Genomic DNA, 25590 nt, shown 5'->3' with positions numbered 1-25590 from the left:
TTAAATTTGATCACTTGGTCAAGGTCAGGTTTGCCAGATTTCTCCGCGTTAAAGTAACAATTTTTGTCTTTCCATAGTTATTGTTTGGCAGTGAGTTACCAAATCCAGCCTACCCTCAGGGGTGGGGGAATTACCTGAGGTAATTCCTTTACCTCCTGAGGTGGGAGTAATTGGATTTGTTTTTTTGAAAACTGGGGATCACTCTGCTATATCCGACCTCGTTTATAATTTGCCATTTCTTTATATTATGTGAGGGAGAATGTGTCTATCATCTTGTAGCTGATTTAGGGATTAAATCAGGGACATGGGACATAGGGAAGAACAGGAAATACACCCATGCTCACATATATGACATCACTGCGTAACATGTTCTGAATTTAAGTGGTTTCATCTAAAAAACTTGAAATGATATCTTCTATCTTCTTGAGTAATTGTGAGAATTAAGTTGTCCAAGGGACCCGGAAGTACTGAGCACAATGTTTGATATACAGTAGATACTCAATAAAGGTTGGTTGCCTTCCTTCAAGAAGAAAATGACATAGCTGTCAGGAGCATGGATCCTGGCTCCTGGCCCCAAACTGCCTGCTTTTGAGACTTGGTTCTCCTGCTTCAAGCTGTGTGACCTTGGGCCAGTTACTTAACCTCTCAGTGCCTCAGCTTTTTCTTGGGCAAAAGGGAGATAATAATAGTATCCCTTTGTTGGTGGCAATGTTAACTGATGCAGCCACTATGGAGAAGAGTATGGAGTTACCTTAAAAAACTAAAAATAGAGTTACCATATGATCCAGCAATTCCACTTCTGAGCATATACCCAGAAGATACAAACTTTAATTTGAAAAGATCCATGCACTCAAATGTTCATACCAGCACTATTAATAATAGTGAAGATGTGGAAGCAACCTAAATGTCCATCAACAGAGGAATGGATAAAGAAGACGTGGTACATATATACAATGGAATATTACTCAGCCATAAAACAAGAGTAAAATATTCCCATTTGCAGCAACAGGGATGGACCTAGAGATTATCATACTAAGTGAAGTAAGTCAGACAGAGAAAGACAAATACCATGTGATATTGCTTATATGTGGAATCTACAATATGACACAAATGAACTTATTTACAAAACAGAAATAGACCCACAGACATAGAAAACAAACTTACGGCTACCAAAGGGAAAAGGGGTGGGGGAGGGATAAATTAGGAGTTTGGGATTAACATATACACATTACTATATGTAAAATAGATAAACAACAAGGGCCTACTGTATAGCACAGGGAACTGTATTCAGTATCTTGGAATAACCTATAATGGAAAAGAATCTGAAAAAGAATATATATATACACATATATATATATATATATAAAACTGAATCACACCTGAAACTAGCGCATTGTAAATCAACTATGCTTCAGTAAAAAAAAATTAGCATCCCTCTTATGAAGAATAGTCGATAAGAATTTTAAATGATTTATTGTATATAAAGGGCATAGAACAGTGCCTGGCACATTTGCAAATATTCCATATCATTCAATACATTCATAGCTTGGGCATCAGGAGAAAAATACAATATGCATTATTTTAATATTTAATCTTTCTCTGGATTACTATATCCCACTTTTTTTCTGTCAGATTTGTCCTCAGCATTATTGAGGTATCACTGAGATACAATAAGCTGCCCATACATGTACAAGTGAAAATTTTTGACACATTAATATATCTGTAAAGCCATCAGTACAATCAAAATACTGAACACATCCATTAGTCCCCCAAAGTTTTCTTATGTCTCTTTATAATTCCTCTCTTTTTGCTTCCCGTTCCCGGGAAACTACTGATTTGCTCTCTGTTGCCGTAGATTAGTTTGTGTTTTCTAGATATTTCTATGAATGGAATCATATAGTAAGTACTTTCTTTTTGGGAGGTGCGGCTTCTTTCAGCCTGACTATTCTGAGGTCTGTCCATGTTGTTGCTTGTATAGATAGTTCATTCCCTTTTATCCTGAAACGTATTCCATTATATGGCTATAGGATAATTTTTTTTTAGATGTTGGGGGTAGGAGTTTATTAATTAATTAATTTATTTTTGCTGTGTTGGGTCTTCATTTCTGTGCGAGGGCTTTCTCTAGTTGTGGCAAGCGGGGGCCACTCTTCATCGCGGTGCGCGGGCCTCTCAGTGTCACAGCCTCTCTTGTTGCGGAGCACAGGCTCCAGACGCACAGGCTCAGTAGTTGTGGGTCACGGGCCCAGTTGCTCCGTGGCATGTGGGATCCTCCCAGACCAGGGCTCGAACCCGTGTCCCCTGCATTGGCAGGCAGATTCTCAACCACTGCGCCACCAGGGAAGACCCTATATGATAATATTTTAACCCATTCCTCTGTTTATGAACATTTGTATTATTTATTATTTTACTATTATTATGTTTTGCTGTTGCAGATGAAGATGCCCTGAACAGCCATGCCCAAGACTATATATGAACACATGCTTTGATTTCTCTTGGGTAAACACCATTGATCCTCATTATTCACCTATTCTATATTTGCAAATTTGTCTACTTTCTACAATGTGTAACTCCCAAATCAATACTTGTGGTCATAGGCCCACATGTGCAGAGCAGCAAAAAACCCTGAGTCGCCAGACTTGTACGTTCCCAGCTGAGGTCGAACAAGACGATGCTCTGCCTTCTTGATTCTGCTCTAAGACAGATGAGCTGAGAATGGAGATGGGGGCGGCAGGGTGCCTCGGTGCCATCAAAGAACTCCAGCTCTGGGGCCAGTCGATGGGGCTTGAATCCCCACTCAGGCTCCTATCAGTGGGGCGGCCTCAGACAAGTCACCTAACATGACAGAACTTCTGTCTGGGTGGGTTTCTGTCCCTGGCAACCACATGATTCCTAAGACCCTCACCAACTGGCCTGAGACTCTGACTCTAGGAGTCCTTCCTTCCTGTTCTCACAGACCTCTGGTGTTATACTGGCCTTGCTCTTGCTGATTAAGTATTGGAGGTAGTGGTTACCAGGGGCTGGATGGGGAGGGGATATGGGAGTTGTCGTTCAATGGGTAGAGAATTTTCATTATGCAAGATGAGAAAGTTCTGGAGTTCTGCTGACAAAATGCATATAGTTAACACTACTGTACTGCACACTTCAAGGTGGTTATGATGGCAACGTTTATGTTATATGCTTGTATGCCACGATACAATTTTTTTAAAATGCTTTAACAAGTCTTCAGTGCCAGTGATTAGGGGTAGAATATGAATTTTCCAGGTTTCAGATCTCGGTATCAGAGACCGGAAGGGGATTCTGTGTTAAATTTTCCTGGGTCAGCATGTGCCCCTGATTAAAAACTACTCTTCCATTCAGCTAATTTGACAGAAATGCAAGAATGTGTCAAATACGGAAGGACAGGAGTAGGGGGCTTGGGGGGGAAGAGGAGTGAAAAGATCAGCAATGGCCTTCATAGTGGGGACAATGGGTAAGTGCTTGGAAATATGCTGATGGATTGGGTTAACTCTTTTGTTTTTATGAGAAATAATCTACTTACAGAAGATAACTAAGGATTTCGAGGACAGTCATAAATACAAATGTTATAAGAATTAGATGCCCTTAACAAGAGTTTTGAATAAACCTGTCAGTTTTGGTTGCAAAGTTTCCAAAATTGTCTTTGTTTGGCTTTGGATGCATTTACCTACTCCTGCTAACACTAGCCCAAATACTGCATAAAAAAATAAATAAAATAAAATTCAAAACTTTAAAAAAAAAAAAGACTAGCCAGAAAAAGTGTTATCACACTGGACTTCAAAGTGCAAATATGTTATCAGCCTCTAGCCTCTTTTTTTTTTTTTAACATCTTTATTGGAGTATAACTGTTTTACAATAGTGTGTTAGTTTTTCCTTTACAACAAAGTGAATCAGTTATACATATACACATATGTCCCCATATCTCTTCCCTCTTGTGTCACCCTCTCTCCCACCCTCCCTATCCCACCCCTCTAGGTGGTCACAAAGCACAGAGGTGATCTCCCTGTGCTATGCGGCAGCTTCCCACTAGCTATCTAATTTACATTTGGTAGTGTGTATATGTCCCTGCCACTCTCTCACTTCGTCACAGCTTACCCTTCCCCCTCCCCATATCCTCAAGTCCATGCTCTAGTAAGTCTGTGTTTTATTCCCATCCTACCACTAATCTTTTCATGACATTTTTTTTCCCTTAGAGTCCATATATATGTGTTAGCATACGGTATTTGTTTTTCTCCTTCTGACTTACTTCACTCTGTATGACAAACTCCAGGTCTATCCATCTCACTACAAATAACTCAGTTTCATTTCTTTTTATGGCTGAGTAATATTCCATTGTATATATGTGCCACATCTTCTTTATCCATTCATCTGTTGATGGACACTTAGGTTGCTTCCATGTCCTGGCTATCGTAAATAGAGCTGCAATGAACATTTTGGTACATGACTCTTTTTGAATTATGGTTTTCTCAGGGTCTATGCCCAGTAGTGGGATTGCTGGGTTGTATGGTAGTTCTATTTTTAGTTTTTTAAGGAACCTCTATACTGTCCTCCATAGTGGCTGTATCAATTTACATTCCCACCAGCAGTGCAAGAGGGTTCCCTTTTCTCCACACCCTCTCCAGCATTTATTGTTTCTAGAGTTTTTGATGATGGCCAATCTGACCGGTGTGAGATGATATCTCATTGTAGTTTTGATTTGCATTTCTCTAATGATTAATGATGTTGAGCATTCTTTCATGTGTTTGTTGGCAATCTGTATATCTTCTTTGGAGAAATGTCCATTTAGTTCTTCTGCCCATTTTTGGATTGGGTTGTTTGTTTTTTTGTTATTGAGCTGCATGAGTTGCTTATAAATTTTGGAGATTAATCCTTTGTCAGTTGCTTCATTTGCAAATTTTTTCTCCCATTCTGAGGGTTGTCTTTTGGTCTTGTTTATGGTATCCTTTGCTGTGCAAAAGCTTTTAAGTTTCATTAGGTACCATTTGTTTATTTTTGTTTTTATTTCCATTTCTCTAGGAGATGGGTCAAAAAGGATCTTGCTGTGATTTATGTCATAGAGTGTTCTGCCTATGCTTTCCTCTAAGAGTTTGATAGTGTCTGGCCTTACATTTAGGTCTTTAACCCATTTTGAGTTTATTTTTGTGTGTGGAGTTTGGGAGTGTTCTAATTTCATACTTTTACATGTAGCTGTCCAGTTTTCCCAGCACCACTTATTGAAGAGGCTGTCTTTTCTCCACTGTATATCCTTCCCTCCTTTATCAAAGATAAGGTGACCATATGTGTGTGGGTTTATCTCTGGGCTTTCTATCCTGTTCCATTGATCTATATTTCTGTTTTTGTGCCAGTACCATACTGTCTTGATACCTGTAGCCTTGTAGTATAGTCTGAAGTCAGGGAGCCTGATTCCTCCAGCTCCATTTTTCATTCTCAAGATTGCTTTGGCTATTTGGGGTCTTTTGTGTTTCCATACAAATTGTGAAATTTTTTGTTCTAGTTCTGTAAAAAATGCCAGTAGTAATTTGATAGGGATTGCATTGAATCTGTAGATTGCTTTGGGTTGTAGAGTCATTTTCACAATGTTGATTCTTCCAATCCAAGAACATGGTATATTTCTCCACCTATTTGTATCATCTTTAATTTCTTTCATCAGTGTCTTATAGTTTTCTGCATACAAGTCTTTTGTCTCCTTAGGTAGGTTTATTCCTAGATATTTTATTCTTTTTGTTGCAATGGTAAATGGGAGTGTTTTCTTAATTTCACTCTCAGATTTTTCATCATTAGTGTATAAGAATGCCAGAGATTTCTGTGCATTAATTTTGTATCCTGCAACTTTACCAAATTCATTGATTAGCTCTAGTAGTTTTCTGGTAGCATCCTTAGGATTCTCTATGTATAGTATCATGTCATCTGCAAACAGTGACAGCTTTACTTCTTCTTTTCCTATTTGGATTCCTTTTATTTCTTTTTCTTCTCTGATTGCTGTGGCTAGGACTTCCAAAACTATGTTGAATAAGAGTGGTGAGAGTGGGCAACCTTGTCTTGTTCCTGATCTTAGTGGAAATGGTTTCAGATTTTCACCATTGAGAACGATGCTGGCTGTGGGTTTGTCATATATGGCCTTTATTATGTTGAGGAAAGTTCCCTGTATGCCTACTTTCTGCAGGATTTTTATCATAAATGAGTGCTGAATTTTGTCAAAAGCTTTCTCTGCATCTATTGAGATGATCATATGGTTTTTCTCCTTCAGTTTGTTGATATGGTGTATCACGTTAATTGATTTGCGTATATTGAAGAATCCTTGCATTCCTGGAATAAACCCCACTTGATCATAGTGTATGATCCTTTTAATGTGCTGTTGGATTCTGTTTGCTAATATTTTGTTGAGGATTTTTGCATCTATGTTCATCAGTGATATTGGCCTGTAGTTTTCTTTCTTTGTGACGTCTTTGTCTGGTTTTGGTATCAGGGTGATGGTGGCCTCATAGAATGAGTTTGGGAGTGTTCCTCCCTCTGCTATCTTTTGGAAGAGATTGAGAAGGATAGGTGTTAGCTCTTCTCTAAATGTTTGCTAGAATTCGCCTGTGAAGCCATCTGGTCCTGGGCTTTTGTTTGTTGGAAGACTTTTAATCACAGTTTCAATTTCAGTGCTTGTGATTGGTCTGTTCATATTTTCTATTTCTTCCTGGTTCAGTCTCGGCAGGTTGTGCATTTCTAAGAATTTGTCCATTTCTTCCAGGTTGTCCATTTTATCGGCATACAGTTGCTTGTAGTAATCTCTAATAATCTTTTGTATTTCTGCAGTGTCAGTTGTTACATCTCCTTTTTCATTTCTAATTCTATTGATTTGAGTCTTCTCCCTTTTATTCTTGATGAGTCTGGCTAATGGTTTATCAATTTTATTTATCTTCTCAAAGAACCAGCTTTTAGTTTTATTGATCTTTGTTATTGTTTCCTTCATTTCTTTTTCATTTATTTCTGATCTGATCTTTATGATTTCTCTCCTTCTGCTAAATTTGGGAGTTTTTTTGTTCTTCTTTCTCTAATTGCTTTAAGTGCAAAGTTAGGTTGTTTATTCGAGATGTTTCCTGTTTCTTAAGGTATGATTGTATTGCTATAAACTTCCCTCTTAGAACTGCTTTTGCTGTATCCCATAGGTTTTGGGTTGTCGTGTCTCCATTGTCATTTGTTTCTAAGTATTTTTTTTTATTTCCTCTTTGATGTCTTCAGTGATCACTTCGTTATTAAGTAGTGTATTGTTTAGTCTCCATGTGTTTGTATTTTTTACAGATCTTTTCATGTAATTGATATCTAGTCTCATAGCGTTGTGGTCGGAAAAGACACTTGATACGATTTCAATTTTCTTAAATTTGCCAAGGCTAGATTCGTGACCCAACATATGATCGATCCTGGAGAATGTTTCATGAGCACTTGAGAAAAATATGTATTCTGTTGTTTTTGGATGGAATGTCCTATAAATATCAATTAAGTCCATCTTGTGTAATGTATCATTTAAAGCTTGTGTTTCCTTATTTATTTTCATTTTGGATGATCTGTCCATTGGCGAAAGTGGGGTGTTAAAGTCCCCTACTATGATTGTGTTACTGTCGATTTCCCATTTTAAGGCTGTTAGTATTTGCCTTATGTATTGAGGTGCTCCTATGTTGGGTGCATAAATATTTACAATTGTTATATCTTCTTCATGGATCAATCCCTTGATCATTATGTAGTGTCCTTCTTTGTCTCTTGTAAGAGTCTTTATTTTAAAGTCTATTTTGTCTGATATGAGAATTGCTACTCCAGCTTTCTTCTGATTTCCATTTGCATGGAATATCTTTTTCCATCCCCTTACTTTCAGTCTGTATGTGTCCCTAGGTTTGAAGTGGGTCTCTTGTAGACAGCATACATATGGGTCTTGTTTTTGTATTCATTCAGCCAGTCTGTGTCTTTTAGTGGGAGCATTTAATCCATTTACCTTTAAGGTAATTATTGATATGTATGTTCCTATTACCATTTATTAATTGTTTCGGGTTGTTCTTGTAAGTCTTTTCCTTCTCTTGTGTTTCTTGCCTAGAGAAGTTCCTTTAGCATTTGTTGTAGAGCTGGTTTGGTGGTGCTGAACTCTCTCAGCTTTTGCTTGTCTGTAAAGGTTTTAATTTCTCCATCAAATCTGAATAAGATCCTTGCTGGGTAGAGTAATCTTGGTTGTAGGTTTTTTTCCTTCATCACTTTAAATATGTCCTGCCACTCCCTTCTGGCTTGTAGAGTTTCTGCTGAAAGATCAGATGTTAACCTTATGGGGATTCCCTTGTGTGTTATTTGTTGTTTTTCCCTTGCTGCTCTTAATATGTTTTCTTTGTATTTAGTTTTTGACAGTTTGATTATTATGTGTCTTGGTGTGTTTATCCTTGGGTTTATCCTGTATGGGACTCTCTGTGCTTCCTGGACTTGATTGACTATTTCCTTTCCTATATTAGGGAAGTTTTCAACTATAATCTCTTCAAATATTTTCTCAGTCCCTTTCTTTTTCTCTTCTTCTTCTGGGACCCCTATAATTCGAATGATGGTGTGTTTAATGTTGTCCCAGAGGTCTCTGAGACTGTCCTCAGTTGTTTTCATTCTTTTTTCTTTATTCTGCTGTGCAGTAGTTATTTCCACTATTTTATCTTCCAGGTCACTTATCCGTCCTTCTGCCTCAGTTATTCTGCTATTGATCCCATCTAGAGTATTTTTCATTTCATTTATTGTGTTGCTCATCGTTGCTTGCTTCCTCTTTATTTCTTCTAGGTCCTTGTTAACTGTTTCTTGCAATTTGTCTATTCTATTTCCAAGATTTTAAATCATCTTTACTATCATTATTCTGAATTCCTTTTCAGGTAGACTGCCTATTTCCTCTTCATTTGTTAGGTCTGGTGTGTTTTTATCTTGTTCCTTCATCGGCTGTGTGTTTTTCTGTCTTCTCATTTCGCTTATCTTACTGTGTTTGGGGTCTCCTTTTTGCACGCTGCAGGTTCGTGGTTCCCGTTGTTTTTGGTGGCTGTCCCCAGTGGCTAAGGTTGGTTCAGTGGGTTGAGTAAGTTTCCTGGTTGGGGGGACTAGTGCCTCTGTTCTGGTGGATGAGGCTGGATCTTGTCTTTCTGGTGGGCAGGTCCATGTCTGGTGGTGTGTTTGGGGATGTTGGTAGCCTTATTATGATTTTAGGCAGCCTCTCTGCTAATGGATGGGGCTGTAGACCTGTCTTGTTCTTTGTTGGGGATAAGGTGTCCAGCACTGTTCGTTGCTGGTCCTTGAGTGAAGCTGGGTCTTGGTGTTGAGATGGAGATCTCTGGGAGATTTTCGCCGTTTGATATTGCGTGGAGCTGGGAGGTCTCTTGTGGACCAGTGTCCTGAGGTTGCTTCTCCCACCTCAGAGCCCTGGTGCCTGGCTGGGGCACCAAGAGCCTTTAATCCACATGGCTCAAAATTAAAGTGAGAAAAATAGAAAGGAAAGAAAAGGAAGGAAGGAAGGAAGGAAAGAAGGAAGGAAGGAAGGAAGAAAGGGAGGAAGGAAAAAAGGAAGGGAGGAAGGAAGGAAGAAATGAAGGAAGGAAGAAAGCAAGAAAGGAAGGAAGGAAGGAGGAGAGGAAGAAAGGAGGGAAGCAAGAGAGGAAGGAAGGGAGGAGGAGAGGAAGAAAGGAAGGAAGCAAGAGAGGAAGGAAGGGAGGAAAGAAGGGAGGAAGGAAGAAAGAAAGGGAGAAGACAAAATAAAGTAGGATAAAGTATAGTTATTAAAATAAAAAATAATTATTAAGAAGAAAAATTTCTATTAAAAAAAAAAACAGAAAAACAGGTCGGTCTAACCCTAGGACAAATGGTGAAAGCAGAGCTATACAGACAAAATCTCACACAGCAGCACACACGTACACACTCACAAAAAGAAAAAAGGGGAAAATAATAGTGTATCTTGCTCCCAAAGTCCACCTCCTCAACTTGGGATGATTCGTTGTCTATTCAGGTTTTCCACAGATGCAGGGCACTTCAAGTTGATTGTGGAGCTTTAATCCGGCGCTTCTGAGGCTGCTGGGAGAGACCTCCCCCTCTCTCTGTTTGCACAGCTCCTGGGGTTCAGCTTTGCACTTGGCCCCGCCTCTGCGTGTAGGTCGTCTGAGGGCGTCTGCCCTTCGCTCACACAGGACGGGGTTAAAGGAGCAGCTGATTCGGGGGCTCTGGCACAGGCCGAGGGGAGGGGAGGGAGGGACATGGATGTGGGGCGAGTCCGCGGCGGCAGAGGCCGGCGTGACGCCGCACAGGCCCGAGGCGCGTCGCGCGTTCTCCCGGGGAAGCCGTCCCTGGATCCCGGGACCCCGGCAGTGGCGGGCCGCACGGGCTCCCGGGAGGGCCGGTGTGGAGAGTGACCTGTGCTCACACACAGGCCTCTTGGTGGCGGCAGCAGCAACCCTAGCGTCCCACACCCGTCTCTGCTGTCCGTGCCAACAGCCGCGGCTCGCGCCCGTTTCTGGAGCTCCTTTACGCGGTGCTCTTAATCCCCTCTCCTCGCGCCCGAGGAAGCAAAGAGGCAAGAAAAAGTCTCTTGTCTCTTCGGCAGCTCCGCGCCCGTTTCTGGGGCCCCTTTAAGCGGCGCGCTTAATCCCCTCTCCTCGCGCCCAGGAAGCAAAGAGGCAAGAAAAAGTCTCTTGTCTCTTCGGCAGCTCCGCGCCCGTCTCTGGGGCCCCTTTAAGCGGCGCGCTTAATCCCCTCTCCTCACGCCCAGGAAGCAAAGAGGGAAGAAAAGGTCTCTTACCTCTTCGGCAGCTCCAGACTCCAACCGGACTCCCTCCCGGCCAGCCGCGGCGCACTAACCCCTTCAGGCTGTTTTCACTCTGCCAACTCCAGACCTTTCCCTGGGATCCGACTGAAGTCCGAGCCTCAGCTCCTGGCCCCGCCCGCTTCGGCGGGGGAGCAGACGAGCCTCTCGGGCTGGTGAGTGCCGGTCGGCACCGATCCTCCGTGCGGGAATCTCTCCGCTTTGCCCTCCGCACCCTGTGGCTGCGCTGTCCTCCGCGGCTCCGGAGCTTCCCCCTCCGCCACCCGCAGTCTCCGCCCGCGAAGGGGCTTCTGGTCTGTGGAAACCTTTCCTCCTTCACGGCTCCCTCCCACTGGTGCAGGCCCCGTCCCTATTCTTTTGTCTCTGTTTATTCTTTTTCCTTTTGCCCTGCCCAGGTACGTGGGGGAATTTCTTGCCTTTTGGGAGGTCTGAGGTCTTCTGCCAGCGTTCGGTGGGTGTTCTGTAGGAGAAGTTCCACGTGTAGATGTATTTCTGATGTCTCTGTGAGGAGGAAGGAGACCTCCGCGTCGTACTCTTCCGCCATCTTGAAGCCGTCTCCTCTAGCCTCTTTTAAAAGCACAAATATTATCTTTAGCTTAGGTTTCTAAGGGTAGAAACTGAACTGAAGACCAATCTCATGAAGTTAAGATAATCTTGCGTAATCTGTCCTTCAGTTGAATAGGCATATAGAAGCACTTGTAAAATGTTGTTTCCTGCAATCTTTATCGAAAGGAAGGAGACACTTTTGGAAGCAGCGCATTGCGCTGGGTCAGCCCTGACCAGCCGCCCCTCACGGCTGTCTGACGTACAGCAAATTGCTTTCCTTCTCTGAATGACATCCTGCTTTCCTCTGTAAAATGACAGCAGGTGACGAGATGACCTCTAAGCTTCTTCCCAGTTCTGTCACTGGACAGTTCTCTTATGTGACCATTTAACTTTCCTGGAAAAAAACAAAGTGAGAATTAAAAATTTGATACTCAAATTACATGAGAAGAATTAAAATGAAATGATTTGATTTTGATGTGAGTGTGCCTAGGACATTGGGGAAATTTTTTGTTTTAGGACTGATATCTAATTCTGCAAATGAATAATAGAAGTGATGGCACACGACCCCTGGTGCATCCTTCTGCCTTCATTTGCTCTACAGGCTGCTTAGCTGTCCCTTCCAGAACATTCCAAAGAATCCCCAAGAGTACTCCGTGCTCCAGACCTTGCTTGCTTTTCTTCCATCTAATCCAACCTGTCTCTTGTCCCATTTTTTCAGAACCTTCGTTAAATGTCATTGTTTCCAATGACTTTTTCTTCTGCCTGCGCCACGCAGCATGCGGGATCTCAGTCCTCCTGACCAGGAATCAAACCACCCGTGTCCCCAGCATTGGGAGCATGGAGTCATAACCACTGGCCTGCCAGGGAAGTCCCCCAATGACTTAATGAGATGTACAGAAGTTATTGCTATGGCGTTTTTCTGGAATAACTCACCAAAACAATTTGCTTGCTTATGAGACATCTTAAATGTCCTTATGGAAACCACGGCTGGCTGGTTGGGTTGGGACCTTGAGGTCTGGGAAGTTCTTCGGGGTCGCTCAAATGCCATGTTGAGCCCTCCTCCTTATGTCTTCAAAGACATGTTCTTCCCTTCGAGTTGCTCCCAGTCTATTGGGGGAATAAAATGCTGTATTGGCACAAAAATTCTCCCTTCCTGCCATGCACAAGATTTTCCACCTTGTCCAGCTACGCTGTACAGGGCCAGTGTGTGGCAGGAGCACGTTTTGCCAGAGTTTGAGAAACAGTGGAGCCAGGCAAAGCAGCGTGCTCCGAATTTCCGGTTCACTAGAGGTGCAGGTGAGCCTCTAAAAGTGACCGTCTGCGTAGTTTTCTATGTGTCAAAGTCTGAGCAAATTGTGTTCCACTTATTAACCCATATTCATCAGCCAAACAACCTTACTGGTATTTTCTTTATTTGACAGATGACAAAACTGAAACAGAAAAGTAAAGCCCCTTGCCCAAGCTCGTACCGCTAGGAACCAGCAAAACCAAGATCCAAACCCACCCAAGTCTCTCTCTCTTTTTTTAAAAAAATAATTTTTTTAAGCAAGCATTATACATTTTTATTATTTTATTATTTTTTTTTGAATTTTATTTTTTATACAGCAGGTTCTCATTAGTCATCCATTTTATACACATCAGTGTATACATGTCAATCCCAATCGCCCAATTCATCCCAGACCATCCCCAGCTCCCCGCTGCTTTCCCCCCTTGGTGTCCATACGTTTGTTCTCTACATTTGTGTCTCTATTTCTGCCCTGCAAACCGGTCCATCTGTACCATTTTTATAGGTTCCACATATATGCATTAATATAAGATGTTTGTTTTCCTCTTTCTGACTTACTTCACTCTGTATGACAGTCTCTGGATCCATCCATGTCTCTACAAATGACCCAATTTCATTCCATTTTACGGCTGAGTAATATCCCATTGTATATATGTACCACATCTTCTTTATCCACTCATCTGTCGATGGGCATTTAGGTTGCTTCCATGACCTGGCTATTGTAAATAGTGCTGCAATGAACACTGGGGTGCATGTGTCTTTTTGAATGATGGTTTTCTCTGGGTATATGCCCAGTAATGGGATTTCTGGGTCATATGGTAGTTCTATTTTTAGTTTTTTGAGGAACCTCCATACTGTTCTCCATAGTGGCTGTATCAGTTTGCTTTCCCACCAACAGTGCAGGAGGGTTCCCTTTTCTCCACACCCTCTCCAGCATTTGTTGTTTGTAGATTTCCAAGTTTCTCTTTAAAGCTCATGCTCTGCTACCAAATAGGATGTCTTTCTAGCGTTCGTGAGGAAATCTAGAAAATACAGGAAAAAGTGGTAAAGTTGTACCAAGTCCCCAGTAGTCACCTTGGTGTGGTGAATATACACTGGTTTGTAGAGACATCAGTAATTATAGGGGAGGGATCAAGAAATCTTTTCTGTCAAGAGCCAAAGAGTAAATATTCTAGTCTTGGGTGGCCAGATGGTTTCTGTTACAACTGGTCAGCTCTGCTGTTGCCATGGGAAAGCAGCTGTGGACAATCTGTAAACCAATGGCTATGTTCCAATGGCATTGTACTTATGGACACTGAAATTTGAATTTCATGTATCATGAAATATTCTTTTTCTTCAAATTTCCTTTCAGCCATTCAAAAATGTACAACAATTCTTAGCTCACAGGCTGTACAGAAACATGTGGCAGGTGGATTGGCCCTCACCCATGATGCCCATTGTAGCTTTGTCCACCCCTGGTATAGAGGGAAGAAAAATGACTAGACTTAATTTAATGATGGCCGCCTAACATCAGCGAGGTGCCAAAAACCCAGTGATCGGTAGACAGAAATCGCTCTCCATAGGCTAGTCGTGGGGCAAACAGACAAGCAAAGAGAGGGGCACCAGGTCCTAGTAGAACAGGTGGAAGGGCTCCTAACCCAGACTTGGGAGGGCAGAGAAGGGGTGCCACACGGGGGGCCTGATGGACAGGAGGAACTCATCAAGAAAAGGGGGGGAGCGAATATTGCAGGTACAATATTCTCGACCCTATTAGGGTTGAGACCTCATGCTACCATGAACTCTTTATTGACCCTCTGGCAAGTCAGTGCTTCAAGTCAGGGCTTCAGTCTCCTCTTGTGCAAAGTCGGTGTAACGTCAATGCTCATCTCCCAGGTTGTCGGTGAGAAAACGGAGCCAAGAGGGTGATAGAACATCAGTGACAGTTCATTTTCAAGATGCTCCATTTGTGACTTGAGCGAGCTGGTCTGAAAAAGCTGCAAGATTCCTTCCAATCCCACGTCTCTGAATTCTTGATTTTTTATCTTTAGGTAAAGAAAAACCCTGCTATTCCGCAATTCTGGGAGCTGTGAACATTAATATCTGTCACTGCTGGTGGTGACCTGCCTCACAACAACTGATACGGCCCCAAGTTGAAGAAACATACCGTCCCTTGTGGTCAAACATGATGTCGGTGATGTTGATGGTGTCCCTCTCTGGGGTGAAAGGGCTGTAAGACGGACACATGTTCTACCCCCTCCCCCCCGGGGGAACACGTTGAGTCGACAGCCGTGACAGATTTGTTAGGGTCTTAACTTGAGATTGACCTGGACCAAGGTACCCAACACTGCTCAGCTCTTGCTCCGTTGGCCCCAGTGGCTCATGTTCTCAGATCCACTCAATCCCTTCATTGTTAGAGAAGAACTTCAGCTTGTGGTTAATCCACTGTCCCTGAAGTGAGTGGCAGTATTTCTCTTCTTGCTCAAAAGAAGAAGTGGGAGTAGACTCCCCAGCAGTCGGGGATGGACCTGAAGACTGACTTCAGCAATGATATGAAGTGACAAACACAGAAGAGATGGTAGAAAACATGAAGCTGAAGGTATTCGAGTTTGTTGTAGGGCTTATGGCCGTTTCTATAATTCTTTTGTTCCTCTATACCAACAATTTAATCCTGCCAAAATACCTGCCAGTGGGGAAAATCTCAAACTCTTCAATGCTTGCAGAAGTCTGTGACATGATTATAAGAGGAAAGAAAATCTTGTATGGAAATATACCAATGACACCACTGAGAAACATAACTTGCCAACAGTACTTGACCCAGAATCACTACATAATGAAACCTCTGTCCAAAGACGAAGCTGAGTTCCCTTTGGCATATGTCATGGTCATCCACAAAGACTTTGATACATTTGAGAGGCTTTTCAGGGCTATTTATATGCCTCAAAATGTCTACTGCGTTCATGTGGATGAGAAATCCACCTCTGCTTTCAAGGATTCGGTAGGAAGGATGCTGAGCTGCTTCGCAAATGCCTTTCTGGCTTCCAAGAGGGAGTCTGTGGTCTACGCGGGACTCTCCAGGCTCCAGGCTGACCTGAATTGCCTGCAAGACCTCATACACTCGGAGGTTCCGTGGAAGTACGCCATCAACACCTGCGGGCAAGATTTCCCCCTGAAAACCAACAGGGAGATCGTTCAGTATATAAAAGGATTTAAAGGGAAAAACATCACCCCAGGGGTGCTGCCTCCTCCTCATATTATCAGAAGGACCAGATATATGCACTTGGAGCAGAAATACCAATTGTTTTCCTTCATGCTGTGGACTTGGATAAGAAAAACGTCTCCTCCCCATAATCTCACCATCTACTTTGGCTCCACCTATGTAGCCTTTACAAGAGAATTTGCTAATTTTGTTCTCCAAGACCAGAGGGCCATTGATTTACTTGCGTGGTCGAAGGACACCTACTCTCCTGATGAACATTTCTGGGTGACACTTAACAGGATTCCAGGTATGTAGAACTTGATTTCCATTCTACATGAAGTCTGGAAGCATTGTGTGTGTGTGTGTGTGTGTGTGTGTGTGTGTGTGTGTGTGTATTTTACACTTTGAAAATATCTTCAATTGCATTATATATATTCACCTAGGTTTCCAGCTTTATGGACACCCTGTAGACTGTTCTGTGTTTCAGTTTCAATGGAATTCATATAACATAAGTTACAGTTGTTACATATCAGTTCTAAGGCTCTGTCTTTGTGACTCTGAAGGACAAGCCTTTGGGAGTGGGACCCAAGGTAAACAGAACTTTGCACTTCCACATTCCAGCTTTTGCTATTCTGCTTTTATTTTTTTTTAATATTTTTTTCATATTTATTTAATTATTTATTTGGTGGCTCCAGGTCTTAGCTGCGGCAGGCAGGCTCCTTAGTTGTGGCTCCAGGTCTTCTTAGTTGCAGCATGTGAACTCTTAGTTGCAGCATGCATGTGGGATCTAGTTCCCTGACCAGGGATTGAACCCGGGCCGCCTGCATTGGGAGCATGGAGTCTTATCAACTGCGCCACCAGGGAAGTCCCCTGTTATTCTGCTTTTAAACAACAGAGTTAACTCCATTAACTGCCTCTACCTTAAAGAGAAGGAAAGGATTTGCACTAGTCTGCTTCCAGGCAACTTTATCCTCCTGGGAATGGAGAGAGCGGTAGGAAGGGGCTGATTTGCTGGAAAACTAGTGGAGGGAGGAGGTTGGAAGGAGATGGTTTTCTGGAAACGTTACCTCATCTTTTTAATTGAAGTATAGTTGATTTACAATGTTGTGTTACTTTCTGGTGTATAGCAAAGTGATTCCAGGTTCTTTTCCATTATAGTCTATTACAAGATATTAAATATAGTTCCCTGTGCTATACAGTAGGAGCTTGTTGTTTATCTGTTTTATCTATAGTAGTTTGTATCTGTTAATCTCAGACTCCTAATTTATCTGTCCCCTCCCTTTCCCCTTGGTAATCATAAGTTTTTATGTCTGTGAGTCTATTTCTGTTTTGTAAATAAGTTCACTTGTATCACATTTTAGATTCCACATACGTGATATCATATGATATTTGTCTTTCTCTGTATGACTTACTTCACTTAGTATGATAATCTCTAGATCCATCCTTTTTGCTGCAAGTGGCATTATTTCATTCTTTTCTATGGCTGAGTAGTATTCCATTGTATATATGTAATCACATGTTCTTTATCCATTTATCGCTTTTTTAAAAATAAATTTATTTATTTATTAATTATTTATTTTTTGCTGCACCAGGTCTTCATTGCTGCTAGCAGCTTCCTCTAGTTGTGGCGAGCGAGGGCTACTCTTCGTTGTGGTGCGTGGGCTTCTGATTGTGGTGGCTTCTGTTGTTGCAGAGCTCGGGCTCTAGGCATGCAGGCCTCAGTAGTTGTGGCTCGTGGGCTCTAGAGCACAGGCTCAGTAGTTGTGGTGCACAGGCATAGTTGCTTCACGGCATGTGACATCTTCCCGGACCAGGACTCGAATCCATGTCCCCTGCATTGGCAGGCAGATTCCCAACCACTGCACCACCAGGGAAGCCCTCCATTTATGGGTTGATGGACATTTAGGTTGCTTCCATGTCTTGGCTATTGTAAATAGTGCTGCTATGAACACTGGGGTGCATGTAACTTTTCAAATCAGAGTTTTTGTCTTTTCTGGATATATGCCCAGGAGTGGGGATTACAGGATCATATGGTAACTCTATTTTTAGTTTTTTAAGCAACCTCCATACTGTTTTCCACAATGACTGTACCGATTTACATTCCCACCAACAGTGTAGGAGGGTTCCCTTTTCTCCACACCCTCTCTAGCATTTATTATTTGTAGACTTTTAAAAATGATGACCATTCTGACTGGTGAGAGGTGATACCTCATTGTAGTTTTGCTTTGCATTCTCTAATAATGAGCAATGTTGAGCATCTTTCCATGTGCCTACTGGCCATCTGTATATCTTCTCTGGAGAAGTGCCTTTTTAGGTCTTCTGTCCATTTTTTGATTGGGTTGTTTGTTTTTTTGTTATTGAGTTGTATGAGCTGTTTGTATATTTTGGAAATTAAGCCCTTGGGACTTCCCTGGTGGTCCAGTGGTTAAGACTCCATGCTCCCAGTGCAGGGGGCCTGGATTCGATCCCTGGTCAGGGAACTGGATGCCGCATACCGCAACTAAAGATCTGGTGCGGCCAAATAATTAATTTTTTTTAAAAAAAAGGAAATTAAGCCCCTGTTGGTCACATCACTTGCAAATATTTTCTCCCAATTCGTAGGCTGTCTTTTTGTTTTGTTTATGGTTTCCTTTGCTGTATAAAACCTTATAAATTTGATTAAGAAACATTACCTCTATTTAATCCCCAATAGCATTTTTTTTTTTTTTTTTTTTTTTTTTGCGGTCCGTGGGCCTCTCACTGTTGTGGCCTCTCCCGTTGCGGAGCACAGGCTCCGGACGCGCAGGCTCAGCGGCCATGGCTCACGGGCTTAGCTGCTCCGCGGCATGTGGGATCTTCCCAGACCGGGGCATGAACCCGTGTCCCCTGCATCGGCAGGCGGATTCTCAACCACTGCGCCACCAGGGAAGCCCTCCAATAGCATTTTAAGATCTAGTAGCTGTGTACTCATTTGGGCTACACTTATGTTTTATATTTCCAGAATCTAGCACAGTGCCTGCATAAACTAAGTACACAAAAAATATTTGTGAATGAATGAATGAATCATTTGATTGGGGTACATGAGATTTCTATTTCTAAAGGTTTTTCAAAGCATGGCACTTATTAGTATGTTGTTTCATTATGTGATATACTTACCGGTGATCATGAATTTTCATGTCTTGTTAAGTCATTAGTATCCATGTATATCTTAGTTACAACTTTTAATTTCTTATTAAAGGGCAATGTTTCTAATTAAAGGTTTGCACTATTTTCCTCAGTTCCCTTCAGTCAAAGGGAAAATGTTTCCAGAATTTAATAAAGTACTTGGCACCACCTGGCATTTAAAATGTGCTTTATTTTTTTAGTCAATCCACACAACATTCCTGTGAGGGATGAACTTCATTTGATAATATGCAAAACTGATAATGAAGCCCTGGACCAGTTAGAAAAGTGATGAGGGGGGCTTCCCTGGCGGTCCAGTGGTTAAGACTCTGTGCTTCCACTGCAGGGGGCGCAGGTTGGATCCCTGGTCAGGGAACTAAGATCCCACATTTCCCGAGCCATGGCCAAAAAAAGAGAAAAATTTTGAAAAGTGATGAGGTCATTCTGCAAGTAATTTCTATGAAAATCCATCTTCCAGAATTAAAGACTGATCTACTAAGTAAATTCAGGTTTTGCCAAACACAAAGCTATTTCTCTGTCTTCCATACTTTTTCAGTCTGGGCTGTTGATGGTCATCTGTTGTAAAGAAGGTCTTTCCCCATCCAGCTGGCCAAATAGAGAGTAGGCATCAGGTTCCTCGTAGACTGTGAGCTTTGAGAAGAAATAGGGCTACTGCGATCCAGCACCCGGGGACCCAAAAGAGTAGGGGATCCATTTCTTTGCACTCTGTTTTGACTGAACAGCACATTGCAGTCAGAAGGAGGGGGCTAGTGTCTTGCAGAACGTAATTCTCGGTGAACAGAAGCTCAAGGTCTCCCCTGGCTGGGAACCCTCGCTGTAGCAGTGACCATGAGTTCCTGTAACTTCACACTCAAATCAAGGACTCTGTGGGGAGCGGAGTGGAGGAAGGAAAGAGCAGAAGTCTAGAAAGGTGAAGAGCCCAGTTGACACTAGGATTGGACCCTTGTTTTGCCTTCTCCTCGTGACACCCAACCTCTCAAGTCCAGCCAAAACTCAAACCTGAGGCCTTTCTGAGCAGAGACATGTTAGACTGTGAAAACCTCTGAGGCTGTGTTTGGTCTCCGCCTCTGTGCGAGGGCTCTCTCCAGTTGTGGCCAGCGGGGGCCACTCTTCATCACGGTGCGCGGGCCTTTCACTATCGCGGCCTCTCCTGTTGTGGAGCACAGGCTCCAGACGCGCAGGCTCAGTAGTTGTGGCTCACGGGCCCAGCTGCTCCGCGGCATGTGGGATCCTCCCAGACCAGGGCTCGAACCCGTGTCTCCTGCATCGGCAGGCAGATTCTCAAGCACTGCACCAACAGGGAAGCCCCTTCTGAGGTTCTTGGGCTCAGCCTCCTCCTGTTAGCCTTTGGCATTGAAAGCCGAGGGTTGACAGGTACACTTTCAAGGGCAAGTGCAGCTGGAAAGGGCTTTGGGGGCACAGACTCTACTTAACCCTGAGGTGCTCTTCATCTGTCAGCTCTTTGCCTCAGCTTTGTGTTGCCCCAATGATATCTAAATGACTGTTTTGAAAAGAACCAGTTTTTTCTTGCACTTTCCTACCATTCTATTTGTGGTGATTTTATGTTAAATGATTGCAACCCTCCTCATTTCCTCTCTTCACTCTTTTCTTCCCAATGGCTTTCCATCAAGCTATGAAATTAGCTCTCATGTCTCTGGCCAGCCCCCAGCTGGGTGCTTTCTGTACAGTACTTCTAGAATCCTCCAGCTGCACTAGGAGGTCGAAGTTGGAAAGAACTCAGGCTCAGAGGTGTAGGTGACGTGGCTGAGAGGAAGCCACCACTGGGGACCCCGAGGAGGAACAGGGGGTGTTTTCTCAAATTCACCCCAGAGGAAGCTGTGAGGTGTGAGATCAAATCCCTGGTTCAAGGGCTCCCGGCTGTCAAGAGTGGCTTTGACCCAGCTGGAGACCTTCTGACACACAATCCAGGCTCTCTCTCACCACCTTCCTGGGTTATTTTAAGTCCTGTTACTTCCAGCTATTTCCTGTAGCTAAAAACAAAAACAAACAAACAAACAAAAACAGTGACGATGAGAAAACGGTACAGAATTGAACGTAGTGAATACATAAATAAACAGAGAAAAAAGATGGAGGGAAAAAAAAACCCAACAACTTTCCCATGTGCAAATAAATACATATTACACCATAAAAAAAAAAAAAAAAAAAAAAAAGATGGAGGGAGAAGAGAGCCTGGGCAGAGAGAAAGGACTGCAGGAGTCTCAAAAGACAAAATGTCACGTGCACTTAAATCCAGTTTAACCCAAGCTGCTCTTTCTCTGTGACCTCTGTGGACGCTGAGAAAGTTTCCATTTGGTTTCCCTGATTTCTCACTTGGGCACAGAGGTGATGTCGTGATGAAATGAATAATACTTGAAAAGTGCTTTGGGTACCACGTGGCCCCAAGAATTAGATGAGCGTGATGAACAATGCGTCCACATCTGTAGAAACGGAGACCTTTTCTTCTGCTCCCTTTCTACAGTCAGTTGTTAAGATTAAACTCTAAGCGCAATTTGCTCAGTGAAATAAAAATTAGTTTATGTCCTGGAGTGAGAATTTATAAGAGCGTACGTTATATAGGAATAAGCAAGCGTAGGTTGAATTCTGGGACATCAGTGAACACCTCACCACTTACAGAGCGGCCAAGCCACAAGTCTGTGTTGGTTGCCAACTTCTTCAGAATTCTATCCTACCTGATCACTGCCTCCAACTTAGAATTTGGGGTATTAATTTTGATCTAATGTTCAAGCTGGGATAAAGGAGCACGTCTTTTTTTTTTTTTTTTTTTTTTTTTGGGTCACTCGTTACCATCCCCTTCTACTATTTTGCACAAATGGCAAGAGCGTTGTACCCAGAATTTAGAAGAATGATGAGGGGTAAATTGCAAAATGTCCTCAGGAAAGTCAGGAGGGTCTGGAGAACCAGCGTTTCCCACATGACCACGGGGAGAGTAAACATCAGATAGCACTGGGGTGATGCGCAAAAAAAGATTGATACTAATTCCTGTAAAAAAATGGCTAGTATTACCAAAATCAAAAGACCCTTGAAGCATTTCAGGTGAGATGCAATTAAGGACTCCACTGCAGCCAAGTGCTGAGTTGCAAACGTTCTTTACCCTGTAACTTTAAACTCAGGGAGCTGTAAATTCAGGGCAGAACAGGTAAATTATTAGAGATACTTTTATGCATGAAATCTCTGGAGGGATGGAATTGTGTCAAGAATGAGGAGATAGCTGAAATCAACAAAGGAAGAGTTGATGTAATCATCTGAATATATTAGGAGAAAAAGTTGTAAAAATTATTCAACTAGTTTAGAAAGCATAATTAGGCATTGATGCCGCCATTTATTTATTTTATAATTTATTTTTTAAAGTATTTATTTATTTGTTTGCACCGGATCTTCTTTGCAGCATGCGAACTCTTAGTTGCGGCATGCATGTGGGATCTGGTTCCGTGATCAGGGATTGAACCCAGTGCCCCTGCATTGGGTGTGTGGAGCCTTAACCACTGCGCCACCAGGGAAGTCCCGAAGCCTCCATTTATTTATCCCTATAGTCGATTTCGTTTGATGTGGGCAGTGGCTACCTTGAGAGATATTACAAATAAAACAAAAATGAACACAATTTTAGTCATCATTTTAGAAAAGATTGCTCTCGTATGACTACTGTATTGAAGAAATGATTTGTTCCAAAGAATTCTAGGTAGACACATGAAAGATAGTTATGTAAATAGATATTTGAGTTGTTGGAATTCATTTTGGGTCCTACAGACCAGTCTGTATTCACTTGAATCATATTGCATGTAGAATCTGATTCCTAAAACAAGTGAAGTCTGACCCCTTGGTTCTGGAAAACTTTCCAAAGTCCTTTCTTATTGTCATTTCCTATGCGCTCCTGAAGATTATAAAACAGAGTTGGCAATCATCTCGTTAATGCATTAGCTTTCAGCTGGGGTGGGAAAAACACAACAACAAATAATAACTCCAGTCTTGTGTTCTACAGTAATGGTGTGAAGGCGATGTCCAGTGAAACCTGAGTAGCACGATGGAAAATGTTATGCTCTGACAGGAAGTGCAAAATGCAGGATGCAAACTTGCACCTTCCTTGTTCTTGGTAAAATCAGAATGTGTATATCTATGGACAAGAGGGAAATAAGAGCACAGGACATGAAAACACTGTGTTCACAAACTATCTGTAATATTATGTTGTCTTTTAATTAAGATGTATTGGAAAAACTAGGTACTTTGAACGTCCCCACATCCACAGATACAAATAGAGATCACAGATGACAAAACATAAATCACAAATGTAGGAATCTCACACTAAGGTGATCAGGGAAACAGGGAATGCAAAATAGAGCACTTGATCGATAAGTATTTGATTGTCTAGCATGTGCAGACAGTGACGGGAGCCAGAAACAGATGAGCCACCTGTGAGCCCAGCGCTGATAGCCCTTCCACGTGTCTGCACAGAGTGCTTTCACCCCTGTGCAGCTGCCAAGTTAAACGAAACTGATCAGAGTTACCCTAGATGTATACTACTTGGCACGGGCTCACAGAGGGAGGAGGAGGGAAGACTAAGAAGATTTCAAAGGACAGATGGTAATTGTGTCATTTCCTTGATGTGAGTGTTGCGGGGAGGGGCTTTTGTTTATTCTTCTCTCCCAGCCCTGATCTCAAGGGCCACAGGGTGAGGTGGCTTGAAGAGAGCGTGGAAAACTAGATCAGCAGGGCCAGCAGGCTTGAAAAAGGACCTCAGTCCTTGTCTTCTCTGAAGAAAGAATTCAGCACAGAGACAAAAGGTAGGGAAGCAGGTAAAGCGTTTATTAGAAGAAAAGTATGTGCAGAAAGACATGCAGGCAGGCTTAGAGGGAGAGTCACGCTGTGGGGGTGGCAGGAGTTACTTATATCGGGGCAGTTTTACGGGGTCCCTCTGGCCAGTCATCTTGCTCTGTCTTGCTTCGTGCCCAAACTGGGTCTGACGCAGGGTCCTCCCAGCGTGCCTGCACATCTTTTAGCCGAGATGGATTCCAGCGCAAGGGTCTCCGGGAGGCTGGCAGGACATATTATGGGCTAGCGCCTCCTCCCTTGTTTTCTTTTTGTTTTTGTTTTTTGTTTTTTTGGCTGCACCACACAGCATGTGGGATCTTAGTTCCCCAACCAGGGATCGAACCCGTGCCCCCTGCAGGGGAAGCGTGGAGCCCTAACCACTGGACTGCCAGGGAATTCCCACCCCCTTCCTTTTTTGACCCCTGAGGAAACTTTCTGCACATGTGTAGTCAGGGAGTTCTCCTTGACCTCAAGAGTGAAGAATGTGGTTGTTTTATCTTTTTACTCAAGCAGCGCTCAGCTCCTCCCTGCTACTGCCTTTTTTTTTTTTTTGACTGTATTGGGTCTTTGTTGCTGCGTGCAGGCTTTCTCTAGTTGTGGCGAGCAGAGGCTAGGGCTCTAGGCATGCAGGCTTCAGTAGTTGTGGCATGTGGGCTCAGTAGTTGTGGCTCGCAGGCTTTAGAGCTCAGGCTCAGTAGTTGTGGCCCACGGGCTTAGCTGCTCTGCAGCAGGTGGGATCTTCCTGGACCAGGGCTCGAACCTGTGTCCCCTGCATTGGCAGGTGGATTCTTAACCACTGCGCCACCAGGGAGGCCCCTCTGCCCCTGCCTTTATTTTACCTTGAAGCACCAGCATCTCAGCCTGGGGCCCAGCTATCTTCTATCTCTGCCTCATTCATTGCTGGGCAGGCCATGAACCCTTGATGCACTTTCTCATTGTATTCTCACGACTGACCTATGAAGGTGATAAAAGTATTCTCATGTTTTACAGATAGGGAAATGGAATGGTTTATATATATGAATTTAAGAGTTTGGAATGGTTTATATATATGAATCTAAGAGCCTGTCTCCTTAAGTTCTAAAACATCCCAAACTGAGATGATTCATCTCTCCTGCCTCTCCAGGCCTCAGGCTGGTCTCCCTGCATCCTACCTGGGCTTGGGTGAAATAAACTTGACATTCACTAACTTCAGCTTTAGCAATTTGGGGGTTACAATGGGCTGTCAGTTTTGTGGGGGGGTTGAGTGGGTTTTTTTTTCATTAGCCTTTATTCATCATACTGTAGCAAGTTAGGTGGGGAGTTTCCCTTGCTAATGTGCCTTTTAAGGACCTTACCTCTTAGCAAAGAAAATTAAGTGCTGGAAAGAATGGCTCAACAGCTAGTCATATGCCCCATGCTTTAATAGCATAGCCAGCCAATATGGAGAGGGGGGCGTGTGTGGAAAAAGGCAGGGTTAAGTGATTAATTTTTAAGCACTAAATATTTATTGACAGAATATCTCTCCAGGCAGTGTTCACATGCTTAGAACCCATGCTTTTAACTTGGCAGTGCTGTTTAAGCAAACAAACTGAGTCAGTTGAACACAATGATTAACAGGAAGTTGGAGCTGACACAGTTGCCAACCTTTTGGCCAGGAGAAGAGGCTGGGGTTAAAGTCTTAGAGCAATGGCTTTCAGAATGGTCAGTTCACCCCTCGCGATTTTCCTGTAGGGAAATAAGGACACATTGGAGTCAAAACCTCCCTGAGGCAACTTGTTTTTATGTAGAAACAGGTTGCAGGAA

The 25590-nt window shown here is 42.8% G+C and overlaps 1 protein-coding gene across 1 annotated transcript in view; it reads left to right on the top strand.

Moving 5' to 3' along the window:
- LOC136791982 (N-acetyllactosaminide beta-1,6-N-acetylglucosaminyl-transferase-like) overlaps window positions 1-25590 on the top strand; it is a 48482-nt gene that overhangs the window by 11355 nt on the left and 11537 nt on the right. The window contains exon 2 of the mRNA XM_067006781.1: window positions 14675-16129. Coding sequence (XP_066862882.1) covers window positions 15199-16129 — 931 coding nt within the window. The 5' untranslated portion in view covers window positions 14675-15198. The remainder of the gene's footprint in view (window positions 1-14674; window positions 16130-25590) is intronic.

Source organism: Kogia breviceps, chromosome 10 (assembly GCF_026419965.1).
Source record: "Kogia breviceps isolate mKogBre1 chromosome 10, mKogBre1 haplotype 1, whole genome shotgun sequence".
NCBI lineage: Eukaryota > Metazoa > Chordata > Mammalia > Artiodactyla > Physeteridae > Kogia > Kogia breviceps.
The sequence above is the reverse complement of the archived record's forward strand: the minus strand, read 5'-3'. Positions and strand labels throughout refer to the sequence as shown.